The sequence below is a fragment of the Papio anubis genome, chromosome 7, assembly GCF_008728515.1.
Source record: "Papio anubis isolate 15944 chromosome 7, Panubis1.0, whole genome shotgun sequence".
Lineage (NCBI taxonomy): Eukaryota > Metazoa > Chordata > Mammalia > Primates > Cercopithecidae > Papio > Papio anubis.
In genome coordinates this window covers 29071186-29087422 of record NC_044982.1, presented here as the reverse complement: position 1 = coordinate 29087422, position 16237 = coordinate 29071186, and the positions used below count along the sequence as shown (strand labels likewise).

The following is a 16237-nucleotide window of genomic DNA, read 5'->3' as shown; positions in this document are numbered from 1 at the left end:
TGTGAATCACCCAACTATGTATAATGTATCTATGAGAAAACACATTATTAATTCCAAATAATACAACCTTTTCAGAAAATTGTAAACACAACCTGGGATTCAGCACAGGGGTACGAATAGAAAGAGCATGGCTTTTTCACTTCACAGTCCTCTGTCCACACAGCAGCTCTGACACCAGGCATCTTAGGAAATATTATTTAACTTGTGACTTTTTGATTTCTAATCCATAAAATAGGGATACTGCTGCCTACTTCCTTAGGTTCTTCTTGATTAAACACATGTTGAATGCTTTCATATCTTTAACCTTGTTTTCAGCTTTCTTTGTAGAATGTTTTCATTTAACTACATCTGGAATATTTTAATTTTTATGTGTACCCAAATTTCCAAGAAAAAACTTTTGTGCAAAAATACTAAGATTTCTATAAAAGGCTTTCATTTACAGAATCAAAAACTCCCTAATAATTACCTTTTGTTCTTCTCTTTCTGTTGCATGGTGACACTTCTCAATTCTCCAATGTCTCAAGAAATCTCGAAGGTATCCAAAGAGGGTGAGTACGCCATACCCCACATATGTGAGCACAGCAACCAGCATTGGTGTTTCTTCAAAAGCTTCATTAAACGGTCTTTTATATAGTCCTCCATTTTGTGTAACATGATGGATCTAAAAGAGAGGTTAAATATGTTTATTTCCATCATGGTAAGAAAAACATTCCTACCTAAAATCTAGGTCCTCAGAGATTTGCTGAATTATACCTTAAGAATTTTCTGGCCGGGCGCGGTGGCTCAAGCCTGTAATCCCAGCACTTTGGGAGGCCGAGACGGGCGGATCCGCAGGTCAGGAGATGAGACCATCACAGCTAACAGGTGAAACCCTGTCTCTACTAAAAAATACAAAAAAAAAAAAAACTAGCAGGCCCGAGGTGGGGCGCCTGTAGTCCCAGCTACTCGGGGAGGAGGCTGAGGCAGGAGAATGGCGTAAACCGAGGAGGCAGAGCTTGCAGTGAGGCGGGAGATCCGGCCACTGCACTCCAGCCTGAAGTGACAGAGACTCTGTCTCAAAAAAAAAAAAAAAAAAAAAGAATTTTCTAAGTTCCAACCTCACTGGAAACAAGGAAAAAAAAAAGAATTTTAGCCCAGGCACAGTGGCTCACGCCTATAATCCCAGTACTTTGGGAGGCCAAGGCGGGAGGATCACCTGAGGTTGGGAGTTCAAGACCAGCCTGACCAACATGGAGAAACCCCATCTCTACTAAAAATACAAAACTAGGCGGGTGTGGTGGCGCATGCCTGTAATCTCAGCTATTCAGGAGGCTGAGGCAGGAGAATTGCTTGAACCTGAGAGACGGAGAGATCTCGATGAGCCGAGATCACGCCATCGCACTCCAGCCTGGGAAACAAGAGCAACACTCCATCTCAAAAAAAAATTAAAAAAAAAAAAAAAAAAAAAAGAATTTTGTAAGTGATAGTCAAATGTAACACTAAGAGGTGATCCCAAAGAAAACGCTACTTGTTTTCTTTTGGATCAAGGCCAGGATGGTCTCGATCTCCTGACCTTGTGATCTGCCCGCCTCGGCCTTCCAAAGTACTGGGATTACAGGCGTGAGCCACCGAGCCCGGCTGGGCTACTTGTTTTCAATAGAAATAATTTATAAATTATATGCATTTCAGATGAACAGTAAAGGAAGGGGAGCAAGAAGGGCTGTGTAAGAATACCACCTAATACTGATCTTTACCATTATTTGATTTTCTTAAATGGATCCTAAAATGCTAGCGTAATTTCTTTTGTTCTAATAAAAAAAGCAAAAAACGTAAATCAACAAGAGAAAGCCTATCCCAAGAAAAGTACTATATTAGCTTACAGACGAAGAGATCAAAAGTTCAAAAGTAAATTCAGCTTTAGAATGTAAAATATTTGTAAATGTTTTACTACCACACATTCTCAAAGCCACCCAGCCATAGTATTCCAAATAATTATCAGCAGTAGGCCCCTGTAGAAACACGTAGTTCAAATTAACCTTTGTCGGTAGTGATAACACAAGTAAATCACGCAAAAAACTAAGATGTTATATTACATAAGTGTGGTCTAGGCTGGGTGCACTGGCGCATGCCTGTAATCCTAGCACTTTGGGAGGCCTAGGTGGGCAGATCACCTGAGCCCAGGAGTTTGAGACCAGCCTGGGCACATGGTAAAATCCTGTCTCTACAAAAAAAAAATAAAAAAAAATACTAGTTGGACAAGGTGGCACATGCCTGTAGTCCCACCTCCTCAGGAGACAGGTGGGAGGATCACCTGAACCCAGAAGGTCGAGGCGGCAGTAAGCCATGATCGTGCCACTTCCCTGCAGCCTGGGTGACAGAGTGAGACCCTGTCTCAAAAAACAAAAACAAAAACAAAAAAAAACCAAAGTGTGGTCCAGCATTATATAAAAGTAAAAAGAAAGTGAAACCCAAAACAAGGGGAAAAACTATTAGTAACCGTCGTGAATTCTTCTGTCCCCATTCATCTTAAGTATTCATTCCCAAAAATTGTGAGATTATCCCTTGTTTTAACTTCTGGGACACTTGGACTTTAATATACAAAAACCAAGCTACTTTACTTTTGATCTCATAGATGATAACTTTTTGCTTCTTGGTCAATTTTAATGGAAATCTTGCTTTATAGAAGAAATCTGCTAGACAAGTTTGTGTGTTAACTTTAATCTTAACTTTGGAACAACTGCAGTGAGGATGGTTAATCAAAATTTACCGGAGGCATATTGTCAATTAAGCATCATGAAAAGTCCCAAAGAACTAAAAGATCCTTTCTTGCCCTCTCAGGCAATCTGATCAGAGATATGATATAAACAAATAAAAACAAATTAGTGAAATTTACATAACTATACAATCAATTGTTATACACATCCAAGGGGTAAAGATATTTGAATATCCTATCCTGGTAATGTTAGTTTTGGAAAGCTGCTTCAGTGTTACAAATTGGAACAGTTTGGAAAGACACAGTTGTATGTGACAAAGGACAGGCATTCAGATAGGCATGGCAGATGGATGGAATCTGTTGGTACTGGTTCAACTTGATGATCTAAATAACTTCTGAAAACTATTCACAAACTTATTTAGGTCTTCATCAATCTCTTCCACATTGGAGAAAGTTTGGTGTCAATATTTAATACTTAAACATTTATGTGGGAGTAAGGTTGTAATGTGTTTAGAACAGAATAGCTAAAATTGAGCCAGTATCTGAAGACAGAAAATTGTTTAAAAATTTACAACATAACAATATAAAAAAGTTATTAAGCCGGACAAAGCAAAATGAAAAGCAATTTAAAAGACAAAAAAAATTAACATTCTGATCATCTCTTTAAAAACTGTATCTGAAAATATTTTGCCTTAAGAACTCTGTTTAATACCAGTGCCAAACTCTCCCTAACTATGAAATTATTTAAACTATGTACTCTCAACTGTTCATATCATTAAAAAGCCTGGAAATCACAGAGCCCCCCTGCAGTCTCTAACCAACGTGCAGCGAGTTTACAGGTCAGGAATGCTGTGGGTGGGTCTCTGAAAGATATCCGCCTTAATTTCAGGCACACTCACACGGGCAGGATCAAGTCAATTCATACCGTAGGCTGGACTCTCTAGGGAGGAGGATGCTAAACCATTATGAAGAACGGTGTGATTTTACCAAAGCCTTATTCAAAATTAAATGTATTTTAAAGAATTAAGGTTCAACTAGGAAGTGGGTGGGGTTTCTTTTTTTCCACCTTTAGAACCTGTGAAAAGAAGTGACTCTGGAATGTGGTTTCAGTCAAAACAGAGTGACTGATGTTGGGGGGGCGGGGGGGGGGGCACGGATGGGCACGCCAACTGACACACGGGTCTCTCAAAGGTGAAAAGTCTTTAAACTCTGAGAGAATAAAATCACTTCACCTTTAAGAACTGATGCTAAATCGTATCTTTCACATGATTCAAACAATAATAATGGTATTGCTCTCTTATACATAGGTAATAATCCTTGAGGAAAAACACCAGGTCTGTTTTGCTCATCATTGCACATCTAGCACCCAGGGTGGTATTTATGAAGTCTTAATAAATAGTTAACACTTAATAACATTTCGTATCAGTCTGTTCACAGTCTGCTCACGTTAAGCAAAGAAGAATGTGACACTATCTTAGCACTATTAATCAAGGAAAGATTTAGGAATATCAAGAAATCTTTGCTTGAACGGTAATATTACTGTTGAAGAAAATACAAACGCAAAGGAATAAATTTTTTTCAGACAAGACTACAAGCACACCACCGTAAAACACTTTACAGAACAAGAGAAGGAAAAAAAAAATCAAACTAATGAGCCATTTTGTCCACATGCCTGTGGGTTGTCAACTATGTTTATTAAGCAGCTGAAAAGGTACTCCTAACCAAAGCAATAATAGGAAAGTATAATGAAAGATAAGCCATATGCGTAATACATATATTTCCATGTGACTAACATTGTCTGGAAGGAGACACAAGAAACTGGGGTAAGGAGTGGGGTGGGAAAAGAAGGCATATTTTTTGTTCATAACCTTCTAAACTGGTTTGATTTTTCTTCTTCTTGTTTTTTACGAGTATGTATTACTGAATTTTTACTTGCCCTTTTTTTTAATGCTTAAACTAAATTTTGTCATTGACTTAATTCACCATTTGGACTAAAACAGAGTTAATAAAAGCAAAATATGCCTATCATCACAACCTCAGTCACCTCACTATCGATAGCCTCTCTAGTGAATTCTCATCTACTTATGAGTTCTCAGCTAGACCTTCCATGCTACGAGTAAGCTCAAGCCTACACTGCAATCCCAGATTCCTTTCCAGAACTCCACACTCACATTTCCACCTGCCTCCTATATAGCTCCACTTAGACTTCATGGGCACCTCAAACTCAACAAATCTAAAGCTGAACTTCTCACCATCCTAACCCTCCCTCTCAGTGAAAACCTGACACTCCTCTTCTATTACCTATTTTGGTCAACAGCATCACTATCCAGTCTACCCAGTCTCCCAAGTTTGGAGTCATCTTTGGCTCCACCTTATTTTCTGGCTTCCAGATAGAATTAGTAATGACTTTCTGTGCTTCAGTCCAAGAGCTTCTTGTGGGGCACAAGAGAATTTTAAGGAGGTAGAAAGTTGTTTTTTTGTTTTTGTTTTTGACAGCATCTGACTCTGCCACCCAGGATGGAGTGTAGTGGTGCAATCATGGCTCACTGCAGCCTCTACCTTTCAGGCTTAAGTGATCCTCCAGCCTCAGCCTCCCAGGAAGCTGGGACCACAGGCAAGTGGCACCATGCCCAGCTTATTTATTTACTTATTTATTGTAGAGAGGGGGCTTCACTACATTGCCCAGGCTGGTCTCAAACTCCTGGGCTCAAACTATCCTCCTGCCTTGGTCTCCCAAAGTGCTGGGATTATAGGCATGAGCCACTGTGCCCAGCCTAGTCTACAACTTTATTCAGATTTTGCCAAACGTCCTAATGATATCCTCTATAGCAAAAGAAAACCCTGGATTATATGTTGCCTTCTGTCTTTCTCAAGTCTCAGGAAAAATTTATTTTAAACAATTAAAATAAAAAAGTGTTTAGTGCACTGTAAACTGACTTAGGAGAAATGATCCTGAGTAAAGGTTTCAAGAATCCCACGAAAGGGCAGGGAGTAACTATGTTACGATGCAGTAATGGCGAAGTAATTATTAGGAAACAGAAGCACACATTTCTGATATGAATACAAAATCACAAAAGCATGATTTCCTTAAGCAAATAAGCACATTCCAGCTGCATGCTACAGCAGGATAACAGAACCTGCCTAGCTGGTGAATGGTTTGGAACATTATTTTTAAAAACTTAATGTCTAATGTGAACCACCCATTATTCTTCAGCAATCAAAGAACTGTTATCATGCTTTGTCCATTAAACGAACCATACTCATTTTCAAGTGGTGTGTTCCTGTTGCTCCTTAAAATCCGTTCTGCTGAAACTGTCCTTTCTTGGAATTTTACTGAAATGTACTGGCCTCTCCCTACTGCATACCACACATATTAAAGAGAACAGTTTGGAGCTTTACACAAATCACATAGGCTATACCATGCTCTGAATGTGTATGTTCAGAAGTGTCTCCTTTTTTCAGCAAGGAAATCTAGAAAAGGAGGAAGTCCAGTTTTTCTTGTAATCGGCATAAATTTCTTAATTTTTGTTAGTAAGTATCTCATGCGGAATGGAATGAAAAATGTTTCCAAAACTAGCTGTGAAACACATTTATATTTTGACATTATCATTTTCCTATTGAAAACCCCCAAAAGGAGATCTTCAAGCACATATGGAGTGGAACATTTCCATTTCAGTTCAGTGGTATCCCGTATACACTGGGCACCGATGTCTGCCCAGGAGTTATCACACTCACTGGCCACCCAAGCCTCTGCTGTAACACTTTTCCATCTCTAGATAAGCATCGCAGTGTAAGAGATGCAAGAGCCGGAAGACTGGAGTACAAGCGCAGCTCTGCCACAAATTCTGCATCTTCATCTGAGCTCTCCTCCACTGCTGACATGTTCTGAGCCTGTAATACCATACCCTCCACTCTGCCCCCTCCACGTGCTCCAATCTGGTTTTGTGGTGCACACCACTGGAAAGGCAACCTGGTTTGTGTCAATTTCCCTTCTCTGGAAATACTCCCTGATACGTAGGGATGGGCCCCTGGTGGTCACGTGTACACTTTGTGATCATATTTCCTGGACCATAACTGATGGACACAGCACTGACACCTCTGCCAAAAGATATCCAACAACCCTCTTTTATGGGGATTTAAAATGTCAGTGGGGAGAGAGTCTGAAGGGCAGTGGGTCTCCAATGTCCTGAAGAAAGGGTTCACAAACTCCTGCCGCTGAGGTCCGAAGATCTGTGCCAATTCCTGCCTTTCTGAGACCTGTTCAATTTCATCCCCCATCCCTTTTTTGCATACCTATCGTCCTTCCAATAAATCACCTTTTTGCTTAGTTTAACCAGAGTCAGTTTCTGTTACTCTCAACTAAAAAAGTTAACAGACAGAGATTCTATATTAAAATCTCTTAGAACTTCTTTTCTACATTTTTATTGGGTATTTATCATGTTAGCAGAGCCTGTTAACTTTAAGAGTTTCAAGAAATTTTTAAAAACTATTTCCCGGCTAGACGCAGTGGCTCACGTCTATAATCCCAACACTTTGGGAGGCCAAGGCGGGCGGATCACCTGAGGTCGGGAGTTTGAGACCAGCCAGACTAAAATGGAGAAACTCCATTTCTACTAAAAATACAAAATTAGCCAGGTGTGGTGGCGCATGCCTGTAATCCCAGCTACTCAGGAGGCTGAGGCAGGAGAACTGCTTGAACCTGGGAGATGGAGGTTGCGGTGAGCCAAGATCCTGAAACCGCATTCCAGCCTGGGCAACAAAGCAAGACTCTGTCTCCCCCCCTCCTCAAAAAAAAGGTAAAATGACAAACTCATGTACACACATGCTAATCTGGAATGCTACAAACCAAATTAAAAACACTGGTTATCTTTAGTGGAATGGCTGGCCACCTTGACTTCCTACTTTAAACATTTGGCCTATTTATTTATTTTGAGACAAGGTCTCACTCTGTTGCTGCCCAAGCTGGAGTAGAGTGGCGTAACCATTGCTCACCGTAACCTCAAACTCCTGGGTTCATGTAGTCCTCTCACCTCAGCCTCCAGAGTAGCTGAGACTATACAAGTGCTTGCCACCATACCTGGGTGATTTTTTTTTAGATGAGGTTTCCCTATGTTGCCCAGGCTGGTCTTGAACTCCTGGCCTCAAGGAATCCTCCCAGTTTGGTCTTCCAACGTGCTGGAATTGCAGGCATAAGCCACCATGCCTGGCCCAGAACAAATTTATTCTTATGTCATGTTTGTGGTAACAAAAATTCAAAAAACAGGCCGGGCGCGGTGGCTCAAGCCTGTAATCCCAGCACTTTGGGAGGCCGAGACGGGCGGATCACGAGGTCAGGAGATCGAGACCATCCTGGCTAACACAGTGAAACCCCGTCTCTACTAAAAAATACAAAAAACTAGCCGGGCGAGGTGGTGGGCGCCTGTAGTCCCAGCTACTCGGGAGGCTGAGGCAGGAGAATGGCGTAAACCCGGGAGGCGGAGCTTGCAGTGAGTTGAGATCCGGCCACTGCACTCCAGCCTGGGCGACAGAGCAAGACTCCGTCTCAAAAAAAAAAAAAAAAAAAAAAAGAAAACAAAAATTCAAAAAACAATGAGACTTCCACTTCTAGGTTAGCTTTAATAGAGAGAGGAAAGCTATTGCTTTCACAGTAACAACTAGATAAACCATATAGATTATTCAAATAAATAAATGGCTTTAAAGATTGAAGAGCTGTCTTCTATGCATAGCAAAGAGGACTAGCAGAATTAAAATTCCACAGGGGAAGAGCCCTTTCTAGGTGAGCTGAAAGTGCCAGCCATTTTCTCTCTCCTTGTGGTACTTGCAGAGCTTCAGCGTGAGTGATGATAACTGGGGCTTGCCATAGGCAGAACTCCAAGAGAAGGAAAAACCAGCAGAACTTTTGACAGCTGTATGGGTTGGCATGACAGACTAAATTCCATAAGAGCCCTAAATTTATGACCAGTTTTCTACACAGGACATTTTCCTCCAGCTGGGGAGGCTGGAGGCCTGAACTAGAAAGGCAAAGTGAAATCAAGCACAATCTCACAGTGCTTAGCAGATAAAGCTAGAGGGAGTGGCCTGTAACAAACATACAATGGATCCCACCCTTGAGATACTACACTGAACTGAAGGACTTAAATCTTCAGCCCAGTCCAACTCAGGTGTTTGGATAGAGGTGTTTTACACCTCACTGTATCTGCCTAAGACTGCAAAAGGCAAAAACATTAACTTTAGAGTCTAAAGGTCTTTACACACATTGTGTAGAAATCGTCAAAAACTTCTGCTGCCGGGCGCGGTAGCTCACGCTTGTAGTTCCAGCATTTTGGGAGACCAAAGCGGGCTCCCTTGAACTCCTGATCACTAGGTCAGGAGATCAAGACCAGCCTGACCAACATGGTGAAACCCTGTCTCTACTAAAAATACAAAAATTTGCCAGGCATGGTGACACACGCCCATAATCCCAGCTACTCGGGAGGCTGGGGCAGGAGAGCCACTTGAACCTGGGAGGTAGAGGTTGCAGTGAGCCGAAACTGTGCGCCACTGCACTCCAGCCTGGGCAACAGAGCGAGACTCTGTCTCAAAAAACAATAACAACTTTCGCTTTCCCAGGAGGTAGGGGACTCTGTGTGTGTGTGGCGCGGGGGGGGGGGGGGGGGGGGGTACAGAATACAGCAGTCTACATGTTCACCTTCTTGCATCAGCACTGCTACTCTAGGCAATCTCTCACAACTTGATCATCCCTCCCTTTAATTTCACGTGCCCAGAGAAGTGGAGATTTCTCATGTTCAATTTTTTAACATTTTCAAAACTACAAAATAATTTTTTGACATTAAAGTTTCTCTAGGAACCCAAAGCCCTATTCCACTGAGAAACTCAAAATCAACATAATCATTTCATTTTTTTTTTTTCACTCATTCTACAAATACTTAATTTCTATCTATACGTCAAGAACCGTACTCTAGGCTGGGCACAGTGGCTCATGCCTGTAATCCCAACACTTTGGGAGGCCAAGGCGGGAGGACTGCTTGGCTCCCAGGAGTTTAAAACCAGTCTGGGAAACACAGTGAAACCCTATCTCTACACAAAATGTTTAAAAATTAGCTGGATGTGGTGGTGCATGCCTGTAGTACCAGCTACTGGGTAGGCTGAGGTGGCAGGATCTCTTGAGCCCAGGAGGTTGAAGCTGCAGTGAGCCATGATGGCGCCACTACACTCCAGCCTGGGTGACAGAACAAGACCCATCTCAAAAAAACAAACAAACAAAAAAACTGTACTCTATATTTGATGATACAAATAAGAGGTAATCCTTGTCTTCAAGAATTGTGCAGTATTTCTTTTTTTAAAGAGAACATGGGTGTAAATATAAACGGGAGTTAGGAAATCATTTTAAAGAATATCGCCTAAAGGAATTGATATTTAATATGCAAGATGAAAAACACATACAAAGTAATAAGCATTTCTCTTACAAATGTTTCTCAAGCTGTCTCTTCCTCTTCACTTGACTGACAAAATCAAGGAAAGTAGATTAAGCAATTTGTCAACAGTTGTGGGAAAGTTAAATACCGAAGTTGGAACTAGAGTCCAATTATTTATAGTTTGGTGCAAAAGTAACTGACATTACACGGTTTTTGCCATTAAAAGTAATGGCAAAAGTAATTACTTTCAATAGCAAAAAACGTAATTACTTTGCACCAATCAATACATATTCCATTTGCCATTCCTTAGTTTATATTGCCTGAGATTTTCTTTTTTTATTTTATTAATTCCATGGCCTTCCAATGAATTGAGATGTTCTAAGAATCAAATTTTCCTTTAATTATTTCAGAGGTACAACAATTTAATCGGATTGTTTTAAAATAATCAGTGGCTTAATATTAGAATTTTACTTCACATTCATCTTCCATACTTATTTTTGCTAGTTAAATAATTAGCTCTTTTTGTTATTCATGTTATTAGCTACACTTAGATGGAAACAGACGGTTCTATGCGTTTCCTCTACTAAGAAAATGTCTGTTTCTAGGAAATGAGGTTTGGCACCAACTAATTTAGTTGTCCTGGAAATAACCTGCTTGCCTATATAAAAGTCAAGCTTATACAGGAGGCAATAAAGACACTACCCTTTAGCACAACCCGCGGAGTTCTTCAGCACATGGTGGACTGCAGTCCAACCAGGATCACAGGCCCAGTTTCTCAGCCCAGCTTCTTGGCGTTTGAAATCAATGTGAGAAAAGAGCAGAGAAAAGAGCTGACGCATTTCCCCTTCCTTGTAGCACCAGCCGGCGTCTCATAGCTGAAGCCCTAGGTAAGACAATGGAGAGGGTGCTGCAGAAGTCACCACTGGCCCCACTGCCCTGTAGGGAGAGCTCAGGGAGAGGTGATGAAGTATACCAGAGTGTGCCAGACTCCCGGGACCTTCTCTGGCCTCTTCCTATTTCTCACAAGCTGTCCCCTCATGCTAGTAAGAACATTCAGCAAACCGCTATTGTTTTAAACCACTTGCAAACCTGATATACTATAAATGAGGCTATGGGTTTCTTTAACGGCTTACGTATCACCACAATTCATTTCTTTCTTATGTCTATAACATTATTTTAGGGAGCTAGTTTTTGTCAACCAGGAGCGTATGTATGAAATACGACACAAAAATTATCATCAAAAAATAGAAATAAAACTGTACTCAACATCTAGCTTTATCAAAACTTAAGATTTAGCTTATATGCTTTAGATCTTTTTTCCATTAAATAAAACACTGAAGTTATCATTCATTCATTTAACACTTATTGAGTCCCTGCTATGAGCTAGGCATGATCCGAGCACTAGAAATACACTCCTGTCAGAGAGGCAGACATTAGATAAGCAAACAGATACACCGTATCAGGTCACACTGCTTCAGTGAGAATAAAACCGTGGAAAAAGAGCATTTTAAACAGGGTGGAGGTAAGGTGTAAGCAGATGGACTTGGAGTAGGGAAGAGAACTCTGTAAAAAAGCTTTCCAGGCTGAGGTAACTGTAAAGGCTAAAGTCCCAGGGACCCCAGGCATGGTGGCTCACACCTGTAATTCCAGCACTTTGGGAGGCTGAGACAGGAGAATCGTTTGAACCCAGGAGATGGAGATTGCAGTGAGCCGAGATTGCACCACTGCATTCCAGCCTGGGTGACAGATTGAGGCTCCATCTCAAAATAATAATAATAATGATAATAACAATAATAATAAGGCCCCAGGGAGGTGTGCTTGATGGCAACGTGTTTGGGGAACATCAGAAAGCCCAGACTGGCTAAAAAGCAGTGACCTGGCAGGATACGAAGTCAGAGAGGGATGGGAAAGTTCATGGCGGGCCTTGTAAACCCTATTTTGGATTTTGTTATCAGTGACAGGAGGCCATCCTGGACATCAGGACAGTGTCAAGATCTGACATGTTTAAGTAGTTCTCCAATCCTTTTAAGAAGTTTGTCCTGGGGAAATACTGTATATCCTTTCCTTCCCAGAGGAATTGGGAATTTGATGTTTATCATTCCCCTGCATTTTTAAATACTTTTACTATACAAACATATGGCCATAAACAAGGTAGTATTCTCCTGCGTGTATTAGTACTGCATTCCTTCAATAGTATTGCTGAATAATATCCTTTTATATGGATATACCATATTTTATCTATTCATCAGTTGATAGACATTTGGATTGTTTCTACTTTTTGGCTATTATAAATAATGCTGGGCTAGACACAGTGGTTCACGCCTGTAATTCCAGCACTTTGGAAGGCCGAGGTGGGTGGATCACTTGAGGTCAGGAGTTCGAGACCAGCCTGACCAACATGGTGAAACCCCGTCTCTACTAAAAATACAAAAAATTAGCTGGGCGTGGTAGCGTGTGGCTGTAGTCCCAGCTACTCGGAAGGCAGAGGCAGGAGAATTTTTAACCGGCCGGGTGGAGGTTGCAGTGAGTCACACTGCACTCTAGCCTGGGCGACAGAGTGAGACTCTGTCTCAAAAAAAAAATTGCCACTCATGGTGGCATATGCCTGTAGTCCCAGATACTTGGGAGGCTGAGGTGGGAGGACTGACTGAGCCCAGGAGGTGGAGGCTGCAGTGAGCCATGTCATGCCAGCCTGGGTAACAGCAACACCCTGAATCAATCAATCAATAATGCTGCTATTAGAATTAATATAAAAGTTTCTGTCGGAACATATGTTTCATTTTTCTTGGGAGTAGAATTACTGGTCCACATGCTAACTCTATGTTTAACTGTTTCCCAAAGTGGCTGCATCATTTTATAAATCCACCAGCAATGTATTAGGATTCTAATTTCTCTATATCCTCATGAACACTTAATACCTGGTTTATTATTTTAGCAATCCTAGTGGTGTGAAATAGTATCTCACTGTGGTTTTGTTTAGTTTTGTATTTTTGAGACAGAGTCTCACTGTCGCCCAAGCTGGAGTGCAGTGGCACCATCTCGGCTCACTGCAACTTCCACCTCCTCCGTTCAAGCGATTCTACTACCTCAGACTCCCAGAGTAGCTGGGATTATAGGCATGCGCCACCACACCCGGCTAATTTTTACATTTTTAGTAGAGACGGGGTTTCACCATGTTGGCCAGGCTGGTCTCAAACTCCTGACCTCAAGTGATCCACCCATCTCAGCTTCCCAAAGTGCTGGGATTACAGGCGTGAGCCACGGTGTCTGGTCATATACCTTAATATTTTTTAATTAAATAGAGATAGGGTCTCGCCATGTTGCCCAGGCTGATCTTGAACTCCTGGGCTCAAGCAATCCTTACACCTTGGCTTCCCTTAGTGCTGGGATTACAGGTGTGAGCCACTGTGCCTGGCCCTTAATATGTATCTTTTGGAGTAAGACTGGATCACACCCATAGTCTCTGTACAACTGCATATTTCACTGCACTTAGAAATTATCACAAAATAGTCTGGCACAGTGGCTGTAATCCCAGCACTCTGGTAGGCTGAAGCAGCAGGATGCCTGTGGTCAGGAGTTTGAGACCAGCCTGGGGGGCTGGGTGTGGTGGCTATTACCTATAATCCCAGCACTTCAGGAGGCCAAGGTGGGAGGATCAATTGTGCCTAAGAGTTTGAGATCAGCTTGGGCAACACAGTGAGACTCTGTCTCCCTCTCTCTCTCTGTCTCCCTCTCCTTTATATTTATTTATTTATTGTTTGTTTGTTTTTTTAAGTAAAAAAGAAACTAGCCTGGGGAACACAGCAAGACCCATCTCTCCCCAAAAAAAAAAAAAAAAAGGCTAGGCGCAGTGGCTCAAGTCTGTAATCCCAGTACTTTGGGAGGCCGAGGCAGGCTGATCACGAGGTCAGGAGATCGAGACCATCCTGGCTAACACGGTGAAATCCCATCTCTACTAAAAATACAAAAAAAAAATTTGCCGGGTGTGGTGGTGGGCACCTGTAGTCCCAGTTACTCGGGAGGCTGAGGCGGGAGAATGGTGTGAACCCAGGAGGTGGAGTTTGCAGTGAGCCGAGATCGCGCCGCTGCACAAGTAGCTGGGATTATAGGTATGAGCCACCTGGGTGACAGAGCGAGATTATAGGTATGAGCCGCCTGGGTGATAGAGCGAGACTCCATCTCAAAAAATAAAAATAAAAAAATTAGCCCACTGTAGTGGTGCACACCTGTGGACTCAGCTACTTGGGAGGCTGAGGCGGGAGGATCGCTTGAGCCCGGGAAGTTGAGGCTGCAGTAAGCTATGACTGCACCATCACAGGCCAGGCTGGAGTGAGACCCTGTCTCGCAAACAAAGAAAACAAACAAACAACAAAAAAGAAATTATCAGAAAGTAGCAGACCGATTTACAATAGACCACATTAAAAAACAAACCTCCAGCTGGGCGCCGTGGCTCATGCCTGTAATCCCAGCACTTTGGGAGGCCGAGGCAGGTGGATCACCTGAGGTCAGGAATTCGAGACCAGCCTGGCCAACACGGTGAAACCTCCACTTTGTCTCTACTAAAAATGCAAAAATTAGCTAGGCCTGGTGGTGTATGCCTGTAATCCCAGCTACTCGGGAGGCTGAGGCTGGAGAATCACTTGAACTTGGAGGTGGAGGTTGCAGTGAGCTGAGATGGCGCCACTGCATTCCAGCCTGGGCGACAGAGTGAGACTCCATCTCAAAAAAAAAACCTAACACAGAGATTATCCCAATGCTTTACAATCCCACATTAAACGTATTATTTCTATAATGAGAAGTAAAAATGATTTTTTTAAAAAAAAAGAAAAATAGACGCGTCAAGCTTTGTAATAAAAAGTAGTCTTAAAGACAAACTTAAGATAAATTTTCTAACAGTAAATGGGTCAAGAGCAAAGGATTTACTTTTTAATCGGTCACAAATTGTGAATTATATTACAGAAGCTTCTCAGAAACTACCCAGAAGGGAACTGCCTTTGAGTCCACAAACCATTTATTTAATCAAGTGTGGCACACCCACTCAGAATGCAAACACTGCCTCTACCCATCCCTCTGAATTGCCTATTCTACCAATAAACACTGCTTCTTTCTTTCAAAAATTGAATCTAATTAAACCAACCAATTAACTGTCTTGCTCAAAGCACTGCAAGTTTCTATGGCACCTGGGCAAACCCTAAAAAGTGGGCAAGTCTGACTTTTCTGAACATCCTAGTTCTAAAATACTATCTTAAGAACATAGTTGCTTACACATTTCCCAAGAATTCCTGTTAAAGAAAATTCCTAAGTACCTCAAATAACTGGAATTCTTCAGCTGCAGTTATGTAAAAATCAAGATATGCTTCCCCTCAGAGCAAAAATTGAAACGAAAATGTTGTCCTGCAAGTTGTAATTACATTATTTCTGAAAAACCTTGAGGAATCTGAGGTATCTTATCAGAACCTGCTAAATCTAAACAGGTATATGACCATTCTAACTATTTCTACTGTTACGGCCTCATAACTATCTTCTCCTTTTCCTTAACTATCACATTAAATCCCCAGTTACTGTTTCCCCTCAGTGGAAACAAAAGCTAGTAGCTTTTGTTAAAAGCTAATCAGCTTTCATTAGTTATTTATTTGCCTCCTCCTAAGAAGCAAGACTAACACTTTGTTCTTTCTACTTTGCTTGTCTTATTATTTAACATAAGAACATAACTTTTGGCCGGGCGCGGTGGCTCAAGCCTGTAATCCCAGCACTTTGGGAGGCCGAGACGGGCAGATCACAAGGTCAGGAGATCGAGACCATCCTGGCTAATGCGGTGAAACCCCGTCTCTACTAAAAAAAAATACAAAAAACTAGCCGGGCGAGGTGGCGGGCGCCTGTAGTCCCAGCTACTCGGGAGGCTGAGGCAGGAGAATGGTGCAAACCCATGAGGCGGAGCTTGTAGTGAGCTGAGATCCGGCCACTGCGCTCCAGCCTGGGCGACAGAGCGAGACTCCGTCTCAAAAAAAAAAAAAAAAAAAAAAGAACATAACTTTTGCCCCAATTCCTCGAGATAGAATTTTTTATTCTGACAGCCAGAGAGCTCTCATCCTTCTAATATCTCATTAAAACTACACCCAGGCCGGGCGCG

General features: G+C 41.9%; 1 protein-coding gene across 1 annotated transcript in view; it reads right to left on the bottom strand.

Moving 5' to 3' along the window:
* SPTLC2 (serine palmitoyltransferase long chain base subunit 2) overlaps nucleotides 1–16237 on the bottom strand; it is a 111566-nt gene that overhangs the window by 90985 nt on the left and 4344 nt on the right. The window contains exon 2 of the mRNA XM_021941441.2: nucleotides 467–661. Within this exon, the coding sequence (XP_021797133.2) occupies nucleotides 467–661 (195 nt within the window). The remainder of the gene's footprint in view (nucleotides 1–466; nucleotides 662–16237) is intronic.